Source organism: Corvus hawaiiensis, chromosome 3, assembly GCF_020740725.1.
Source record: "Corvus hawaiiensis isolate bCorHaw1 chromosome 3, bCorHaw1.pri.cur, whole genome shotgun sequence".
Classification (NCBI taxonomy): domain Eukaryota; kingdom Metazoa; phylum Chordata; class Aves; order Passeriformes; family Corvidae; genus Corvus; species Corvus hawaiiensis.
Genome location: NC_063215.1, coordinates 84,621,017 through 84,630,744, shown reverse-complemented (window position 1 = coordinate 84,630,744; position 9,728 = coordinate 84,621,017). Strand labels below are relative to the sequence as shown.

Sequence of the window (9,728 nt, the reverse complement as noted above, 5' to 3'; positions counted from 1 at the left end):
AAAAATTTAATTTATCTAGTTTTGGATATATAGGGAAAAGTGTAAGGACAGGAGAAGCACACCATGATACCTCCTCAGAATACCCTTGCAGCCTCCAGTGACTTGTGCTGAGGGAATTCTTATGTCTGAGAGGGTGCCTGAGCATTTAATAATCTTCAATATATTTTTCCCCTATGAATTTTCTAATTTTGTTGTGCTATTTAAACAGCTTATTTCTAAATAAATTTCTTACTCGTGCAACTCTTTTCAGTTTGTTATGAATTCTCAGAAACCACGTCCCAAAAGAAACAATTACCATACAAATACCTTATTAGCTCTAGTCTCCAGTTTTCCCTCAGGAATTAATAAAGATTAAGCCTGACACATTCATATGACAGACGTGGAACACAAGGCGCAGAGTTCATAATAACCACCCTCCACACTCTTCGTGATAGAAACCTCAGGGCAGCTACTGTGTTTTGAGAAATGAAGATGTGAAATGGAAGGGGAAATTTTGAAGTCAAGTTAGATGAACACCTTAGGAATGAAACAGGCCAAAGGAAAGTAGCTCTGAGGCAAGAAAGGAGTCCCTTCCACACTCCTGTGCCTATGACCCTGTCATCATTCCAATTTGTGTCAGAAGCAGTATAAATCTCCCAATGTCTTCAGTTTCAAAAAACCAAGTTCTGCAACCTACAAAATTGCAAATTAAGAAAAAAAGGACCAAACATGCAGAAATAAATAGTATCATCATCTGCTTGAAGTGGATTACAGTGACATACAAGAAAACTTAAGTGTCTGTTAGTATTTGCCACTAATACACTTAAGACATGCTTTATAGATAAAGTAATTTACATTCTATGGAAAAAAAATTGGTTATTTAAGAAAAACTGCTCTATTTTTAGTCAGAAACATCCTTACATCCAATTTATATTAGTAAGTCAGGAAATTTTAAATCTAGCTCTACATCCAACAGTACGGCTGCAATTATAACCCTTATGTTTTATATAAGCCGCCTTTTTAAATATAAAACCCTCTTCCTTTTTGAATCAAGTGCCTAAATAACATAAAGAGATTAAAAGATCTGGCAGAAAAAAATAAAGCTATTAGAAGCCTGCCCTTATTTCCTTGGCTTTCAGAGGAGTACATTGAATTAAAATCTCCTATGTGTTGCAGATGAAAAGATCGTTTGTACCAGCAGTTAGGAGTAAGTTAGGCAAAGTCAACCCACAGAAACGATCAGCAAAGCCAACCCAGAATAAAACTGTCATGCAGTTCAAAGTTAATTTGCATTAACATTAATGCTTTGGGGGAAAAAAAGGGGTTTTTTTATTCAATTGCACAAGCATGGTTGCTGACTGCCTTGGCAACAGCACCCTGCACACACTCCTTGTGCCAGCCCTGACCCACAAGGGTTACTCTGACATAACCTACAGCACAGTTCCTCTGCAGCCATCATAATAACAATTTACCCCCACAAAACCATTGTAGAATCACAGAATCATAGAGTACCTTGGGTTGGAAGGGACTACTAAAGATCATTTAATCCAACCCCCCTGCAATGAGCAGGGGTATCTTCAACTAGATCAGGTTGCTCAAACCTCCATCCAGTCTGACCTTGAATGTTTCCAGGGATGGGGCATCTACCACCTCTCTGGGCAACTTGTTCCAGTGCCTCACCACTCTCACAGGGAATAATTTCTTCCTAATATCCAATCTAAATCTACCCTCATTCAGTCTAAAGTCATCACTCCTTGTCGTATCGCAACAGGTCCTGCTAAAAGGTTCCCCTCCAGCTCTCTTGCAGGCTCCCTTTAGGTACTGGAAGGCTGCTATAAGATATAACCAGAGCCTCTTCTCCAGGCTGAACAACCCCAGCTCTCTCAGGGTGTCTCCACAGGAGAGGTGCTCCAGCCTTCTGAGCATCTTTGTGGCCCTTCTTTAGGCTCACTCCAACAGGTCCATGTCTTTCCTGTGCTGAGGACCGCAGAGCTGGATGGAGCACTGCAGCTGGGGTGTCATGAGAGCAGAGTAGATCAGAACTCAACCTGCTGGCCACTCTCCTTTTGATACAGTCCAGGATACTGTTGGCTTTCTGGGCTGCAAGTGCAGCTCAGAAATATGTAACTCCAGAACACATAATTCCTACACACTTGCATTCAGTAACATAACGTCCTCCTCTGGAAGGACAGACACGCTCATGGCAACTGAGGACATGAGTGGAATAATCATCCTCTTCATGACTTCTGGCAATTCTTAGTACCTCTTGCTTTCATGGCTTACAAAATGGCACATGGTTACTACAAGCAATTGCTTCCCTGCTACTCAAGTAGCTTCAGGGTGACCAAGAAGACAATACCCTGCCGGACATCTCCAAAATTTGCCTTAAGGCATGCCTCAGCTCCTAGCCCAGGAACCCAATGGCCTGCTACCTTCCAAACATCTTCAACAGAGCAACTTCTTGAAGGACTTGATGTAGATCAGCACTGTTCTCAAAAAACCAAAAAACCAGCCTGTTTGTCCCCACACCACTGCCAGGAAGCAGCTTTTTGTGTAGTGCTCACTTTCAGCTGCATCAGGCGGCAGCAGAGCTGATGACAAGAGAAGGCAGGAGTGCACAGCAAAGAGGAGGCAGGCCTGGACCACCTCTGGTGTCAGCAGCCCACCTTAGAACAGTTTAAGCTGATATCTATGGATATGAACAGGCAGAACAGCCTCCACTTGCCAGTAACAACTGCTATGGACAGACCAGGAGAGCCTTTGCAAACTCCCTGAGCAGAGCATGCTCAGATGGAGCATGGGAGATGCTGAATTCACCAGGAAGTTTAGTTATCTGTCCATGGTGGCCATCAACCTAAAGGGGTTGTCATCTACACTGTCTAACAAATGTATTTCTATTTCTTAGGACAGGCTGTCACAGCTCTTGCAGGTGCTTGCTTTTCCACAAGCTACATAAACAGCCTATGGTATAGGAATAACTTACATGACCAAGAGGTGCTAAAGATAGGAAATTCCATGCTTGTGTGATGGTTTCTTCCTTTTATGGAGTACAGCCTAAAATTGTGTCAGAACTGACAAGATCCATGTATGTAGGGATCAGACTCCTCAGTGAAGTTTTCTGATGAAGGAAATAAGCACTGGAGAAGTCAGTGAGCCAGGTTCCTGCCTGCACTGTTGTGATGTGAGCACTTTCTGTCTGCTGCTTCATGTCCTGTACATGGTGGCCTCTTTCCTGCTGCTGGACTGACAAGAGTTTTGCCTGGCCTGACCTTTAAACACAGAGGTGAAGGGTGACAGAACAAAGACCCTGTCAAAGACCAATCCAAACCATTTCCAAGCTGTCAGTTTCAGGATGGAGAAGCATACAGCTAAGGATGCTACACTTTATTTATCAGTGCTAATAAAAATAAGAACTGCATAAATATAGGAAAAGTTCAAACAGCTGAGAGCAGGTGGCAGCAGCACACTATGATGGATAGAACTGACAAGGCATAGGCAGGTCAGCCAAGGGTCTCCAGCTCCGGTCAATGTCATTAAGGAAACACGATTGTTTAGATATATCAGTCGTGTCCTTTAGGGTCAGAAATTCAAGGCAGCAATTCCAAACTGCATATACAAGATGCCTGGCTTCCAGAAACAGCACAGTGTCCCTGTTAATGGAGGAAGGCATGCTTGCAGGCGCTTTTGCTCTACCACCTTCCCTGTATGCACACTTGCAGGATACAGTGGAAGATGCTCTGGGATGTGCCTCTGCTGGGCCAGGTGTGCCAAGGGTTTATGTAAAAGTTGGTCCAGCTCTTGCAGCCAGTCATACTGGCAAGGAAGTGGGCATATTCCATCAGCTCTCACATTTCCTGTGTGATCACCCTTATAAAGTACCACACGCTCACACAGCCCCAACCTCCTTTATCAACTTACAGGCTAAAACCTGCATTTCAGTGAGCTAGAAGTAGCTATCCTCATTTTTATTTGAATCCAGCATGACATCCTAATTCCAGAGCCTTCAGAGCACAGGAGGGTAAAGCAGCAGAAGTACGAGCCCACACTTTGAGAGCCCTGCCCGCCCCAAGTGCTGGAGCACATCACCCCGTGCCCTCTGCATACCCTGGCAGGTCCCTATGGGACACGAGGGAAAGTTGGCTGCATGCTTCAGGCTATCCCAAGTGTCCCTCTGCTTTAAAGCTAAGCAGGCTCCAGCTCCAGCATCTTCACTGATCCGAAGCACTGACAAGCAGCCCCGTGTACTTCTAACTCCACAAAGGGTAATAGTAATTAATTTTGGAGCAGCTCCTGCAGGACAAGAAGCAGAGCTGTGAAGTGCAGCAGTAAAGCACAATAATGACCAAGTACCAAGGAGAAGGGGAAAAATTAGAATGGTATGTTTATCGCTAATGGCTAGTTCAGTATAACTCGTGTGATCTGGGTATTTGGAAAAAGGATAAATGACACACAGGGAAAACCCTGCACTTCTCCTTAGCCTATTCTTGAGTATCAGACAGAAGAGGCTCTATTTGTGTACTTTGCTCTCCACCATCTTAATTCTTTCAAAGCAAAGAAGATCCTTCCATTCTTTTCCTTCAAAATATGAACTGCTGCAGGCCAGGCCACCTCACTGGCAGTAAAAACAGCGTCTGTTTTTCACCATTGTGCCCTTGTTAATCTCAGACATGTTAGCATTCTCTTGGGATTCCTCACTACATTCCTCAGTATTTGTCACTGCTTAATTTTTAAACCAACTAAAATAAAACTGGACATGACAGGCTTTTCCAAGGGCAGATTACGCCAGTAATTTTGGTTTTCGCATCATATAGCAAATGTCCTGTGTTTGCATCACTACATACATAATATACATTAACTTTTAACACACCAAACTACTCACTAATTCAAGTTACTCCTACTGATATTTTTAAAATGGATAGCAAATGTATTGAATCAGTATGTTCTGTGAATTCAGAGCTCTGCCTGCAGTGTCTACAAAGATGACGAAACAGTGATACATTGGGACTGTTGGGGAGGATTGAGACTGTTTTCTAATCCATGGGAGATTTAAAAATGCTCATGCAAATGTGCAGTAGCACCTTTCAGCTACTGACACGAGAATCAATTGTGCGAAAGTGCATTGTTTCCAAAATCCTGCAAACACAGGAAAAAAGAAAGGAGTGACAGAAAATTCAAGCAAACATAAATTTCAGAATGTGTAAAAGACCATTTTATTTAGCACAGGATTAAAAAAACTCAAACACATAATAATATTTAACAAGGTCTGAAGGCATCTCCTAAGTAAAGACATACTATTTTTTAAATCAAAGAGCAGTATTGCACATCTCTCATCCCTGTTATACTTCATGGCGAAGATGGAAAAGGTCCTATACTGAACCTACCCTGTAATTTGCTACTTAGCAGGGAGAGACTTGTTTTCTTGCAGCAAAATGTATTTTTACAGTATCTTGGAGAAATGTACCTCTGTCCTAAGTCACCTGGCACTCTTTACGTTTTCTCATCCTTACTGCAGGTACAGTTACACCCCTAAGGGGTCATTTCCAGCATGTCCAAGTGATTTAGCACATGTCTTACCCCGGCTGAACCCTGGGGTTGTGCCTGATGTTGCCCCACATGGCCTCACGGGAGGCCATTTTCCAGAGCACTTTGGAATCAGTTCTTCCTTCACCTCCTGCTTCCCGCTGCCACCCGCGAATTTTTCGCCCAGCTGCATAAATCATCTTTTCCTCGTCCCATTCCAGCGCCCTGAGATGCTCCCACTGACAATCAGCTCTCCCCCATCTGGGGTAGGGGACATATACCTCCATATCCTTCCGGCTGCCCACAGCCCGCGAAGGATCCCATAACCTCCTTCTCCCACTAGGTGCTACCCACTGAGCGCGTTTGCATCTCCCAGCCCTCTTGTTTCTCCTTTAGCTTTTAGCAGCTCGGCTCAGCCCGCGGCAGGGCCCCTCTCGCAGGACTTATGGCGCCCGGGAGCGCGGCGCGGCCGCGTATTCCCGCCGGGAGCCGTGCGGATGCGGGGGCGCCCTGAGCCGCTGCCCTCAGCCCCGCCCGGCCCAGGCGCGCGCCCGCAGCGGGGCGCGGCGCGAGGCGGGGGCGGGGCGGGAGCCGGCGGCGCCCCGCCCCCCCGCCCGCGTGCCCGCGCGCGCGCCCCCCGCGCCGTGACCCATTTCGCCGAACAAAGGATTCGCGCTGGAATCTCGCTCAGCGCCGGGACCTAAAATGGCGCCGGCGCGCCCGGCCCCGCCCCTTCCGCGGGCGCCACAGAGACGGGGCGGGCGGAGCAGCGTCCCCTCGGCGCCGCTCTGTGCGCGGGCGCAGCCCCGGCTCGCTGGTGCGGGCGGGAAGGCGCTGCCGCGGCATGGCGGGCGAGGGCGACTCTGAGCCGGGGAAGGTAATGGAGGGCGGGGGGGCGGCGAGGGGCGAGGAGGAGAAGGAGGATGATAATGAGGAGGAGGATGATGAGGAGGAGGAGCTGCGCGGCACCCGGCTGCCCGCGGCAGCCCCGCGCTGGGGACACGGGAGGTCATTGCAGAGCAGCAGTGGCCGTCCCTCCCCGCCCCGCTGTTTCACTCCCCGAGGAAATAATTAGGGAACAATGCACGGAAGCCCGCGGCAGAACTGAGGCTCTGCAGGGCCAGGTGGGTGGGGCGGGGGCTGTGTTTGTGATTCCCCGGGCCCCTCCGTGGGACTTTCTCTTGGTGGGCGAAACACCGTGGTGAGACTGGGAGGGTTCGTGAGGCCGGTGGTCAGCAGGGGTCAGAGACATAACAAATGATGCCCAGTGTGGCAACAGGTGAGATGCTATTTTAAAAGGATGCATCACGCTGCATGGATGTAGCAGCGATACCTTCTTAGCCAACAACAGCAACATATCAAGTGACTTCTTCCACGTGAGAGCACTCGAAATTACTAATTAGGAGATACGACCAACATAGACCACATCCTTTCTGTGGTACACAGGGACAGCTGATGGCTGACCCTAGGAAATACGGATAAAACTAACGATGGGGATTTCCATGCTTGCCATCCCCATTACCAGTGACACAATGGCTCCTCTCACGGTTGTCAGCCCTACACAAGCAGTTGAGTTCTGTAGTACTCTGTCTTCAAAATCTACTTTGGCCAAGTGGAATACCTTCACAGCAACATAAAACAATCACCTTTGATGAATTTAGATGCAGTTGTACACATGGTTCTTCATGCTCTAATGATTTAAGCACAATAGAACGAAACGTGTTCTCACACCGTCCCTGAGCAAAGGATTGATAGCAGAGCAATGTGCAGGTGTTACTGCGGGGCGGCTGCCTTGACCCTGACCCGTGTGCCCAGCCCCTGCCTAGACATAGGGTTAGGTTATAAATTACAGATTTATAAATGTTTTTGTTCAGTATAAGGTTCTCTACTACATGCTCATTCTCCAGTAACTTTTTTCAAGCACATTTGCTGTTTCAGGTACTAAAATTACATGGCATGACTAACTGCATAGTTGATTGTAACCTTCCTTGTTTGTTGTAACAAAAATCCTGGATTCTTAAGGGTCTTCTCCCTTCCTTAATTTTGGGGAATGCAAAGGTAAAAAATGAAGTATTAATATTCAGTAGAAAGGATGGATCAACGGTTTTGTGTTATGTAAATTAATAGTTAACTCTTCCAAAAACATCCCTGATATATCTGTGCCTGTTCACTTTTGGTCAGCTGTAACCCTGGAGGCAGTAAGTCCTCAACTGGTTGTATTTGACTACTAAGATAACAAGTCAGTTTTACAATGGAGTTGGCATCACAAACTTCTACAAAAGTGATTTTTGAAATTTATGTTTTTTTTCTTTTTTGTCTTACAGTCATTTAAACTCCTGGGATTTCTTGATGTTAAAAATGTCCCATGTGCACGAGAATCAGTGCTCTATGGCTCCCTGGGGTCTTTAGTTATGGGTCTTGGACATTTTTTAGCAACTAGTAAGTACTTACTCCTTTTGGGTTTTACATATTTATTTACAAGAAAAAAATAACATCTGTTTGCTGGTAGGTGGTATTAATAGTGGGGAGTCATACAAGTTGTTTTCTCTAACTTTTCAGAAGATTTTTGTTTTTCTTTCAGGTAGAGTTAGAAGATCTTGTGATGTTGCAGTTGGTGGCTTTATTTGCACAATGTTAGGATACTGGTATGTAAAATGCTTCTTCCATTTTCACAGGCCTGTGTTGGCTGAATTGTACAACATGATCCCCGTGTTTCAGTTTTCAGAAACAGTGTTTCACGTCGTTTTTGAAACTGCATTTTAAAAATGTGTCTAGCAAAGTGTCCTTTTCCTTCTCCCCAAAATACTTACCTTTTTTAAAGGAAAACATTTCAATGTGTTTGAATATTTATATATTTCTTTAAAATACTTGCTATTGTTTTTTGAATCCTAAGTGAACAATCCCCCCAGTTATTTCCATTTATCTTAATTCTTTTTTCCTTCGCTTACCCCACCCTTGTGTCCTAATTCCAAAGGGAGCATGCTGAATTTTACTAGCATTATCAGTTGTGGTTGCAACTTTTCATCTGACTGAATGACTCTGTTTTGATACTGCCACTCATATAAAGCTGGGAATCATGTTTTCTTTTCAACCCCTCCTCTAGGTCTTACTGCAGGTACAACTTGGCCCAGCAAAGGATCCGGCAAAGAATGCTTAAAGAAGGAATGAGAAACAGAATTCTGTTTGAAGGCAGTTACCTTGACCCAGAAAAGGAACAAACTGGCAGTGAAAGAAGTGATTCATAGGCTGCTCTGGAGGAGTTGTGGTTTAATACATCTTCGGGAAAAGGTGGTCCAAAAATGTGAGTCTACACTGTAAGCCTGTGAGGTGTCTAAAACTGGTAAATCATGGTTTTCCTAGCAAATCTGAGCAGGAAATTCACAGTGAATCTGTTAAGTCTGTACAAGCCTTGCTTTGTTTCATGTATGTATGTGACTGCACACATTTGGGAATGACGTCCTGTCAAATATCTGGGAGCTGATGTGTTCTCTTGCAGGGTCTCAGAGGATTAACAACAGTGATTTGGAACTGCTTTAACTTCCATTATAAACAGAGTGTGGTTTGTTTTAGCAAAGTTGTAATTACATCTCATTTAAATACACGAAAATATTTTCATCAGCTGTTGAGTAAATGTATCCTTCAGTGCTGTTTGTGAAACAGGAATATTTAAACAGTGGAAGGCTTTGCATGTGCAAGATGGGTGATACCAGCAGCCTTTATAAGATTTCAGCTGCAAGATAACCAGATAACTTGCATACACTGTGAAGCTGCAGAATTTCCATCTTTGTTCTGTCTGTTTGACACTAAGAATAAAATCACACTTCAGAGCAGTCTAAACTATGTAAGTAAATAATTTTTTACCTCATTAAAAATCTTGCTATTTAAGACACTTCCCTACAATTTGTGGAATAATAATTTACATTCTTTGTAAGTAGCAATGGTCAGTAGTTTGTTCTTTTGTTTTTTCTTTAAAGGGCATGTTCTACTTAACTATTTCACTGTGCGTTTTTCAGTTAAAAGAAATATCACTACATAATTTCAAGGAAACCATCTTATTTGGAAATACAGTGTTGGGTCTAACAGCATGTCGGTAAAAAGATGAGTGATGACATCATAGTCCTTGCTTGCTTCTGTCTGCAGGAGTGACACAATGTTTTTATTTTTTCATATAATGATTTATGATGTATTATGCTGTAAGCACTTTCTGGTCCAAGGGCATTTCACCAGGC

The 9,728-nt window shown here is 44.6% G+C and overlaps 1 protein-coding gene across 3 annotated transcripts; it reads left to right on the top strand.

Moving 5' to 3' along the window:
• The first annotated feature begins 6,269 nt into the window (after positions 1-6,269).
• On the top strand, positions 6,270-9,388 carry LOC125324067 (cytochrome c oxidase assembly protein COX20, mitochondrial). 3 transcript variants are annotated; one of them, XM_048299608.1, is made up of 4 exons: positions 6,270-6,376; positions 7,824-7,938; positions 8,081-8,144; positions 8,603-9,388. In XM_048299608.1, the coding sequence occupies exons 1-4, from the start codon at positions 6,344-6,346 to the stop codon at positions 8,742-8,744; spliced, it is 354 nt and encodes a 117-aa protein (XP_048155565.1). In that variant the 5' UTR covers positions 6,270-6,343; the 3' UTR covers positions 8,745-9,388. The 3 variants fall into 3 exon arrangements, with proteins under 3 accessions (XP_048155565.1, XP_048155564.1, XP_048155563.1); XM_048299607.1 differs by lacking the exon at positions 6,270-6,376 and adding an exon at positions 6,424-6,623 and having other exon boundaries at positions 8,085-8,144; XM_048299606.1 differs by lacking the exon at positions 6,270-6,376 and adding an exon at positions 6,424-6,623.
• Positions 9,389-9,728: the final 340 nt, after the last annotated feature.

Bases quoted from the DNA above. Each gene is read 5' to 3' on its own strand.
- LOC125324067 (XM_048299606.1), top strand. From the start codon at position 6,429: ATGAGGAGGAGGATGATGAGGAGGAGGAGCTGCGCGGCACCCGGCTGC. The intron at 6,624-7,823 runs GTGGGTGGGGCG...TTTGTCTTACAG, and splicing joins CTGAGGCTCTGCAGGGCCAG to TCATTTAAACTCCTGGGATT. The intron at 7,939-8,080 runs GTAAGTACTTAC...TTTTTCTTTCAG, and splicing joins TGGACATTTTTTAGCAACTA to GTAGAGTTAGAAGATCTTGT.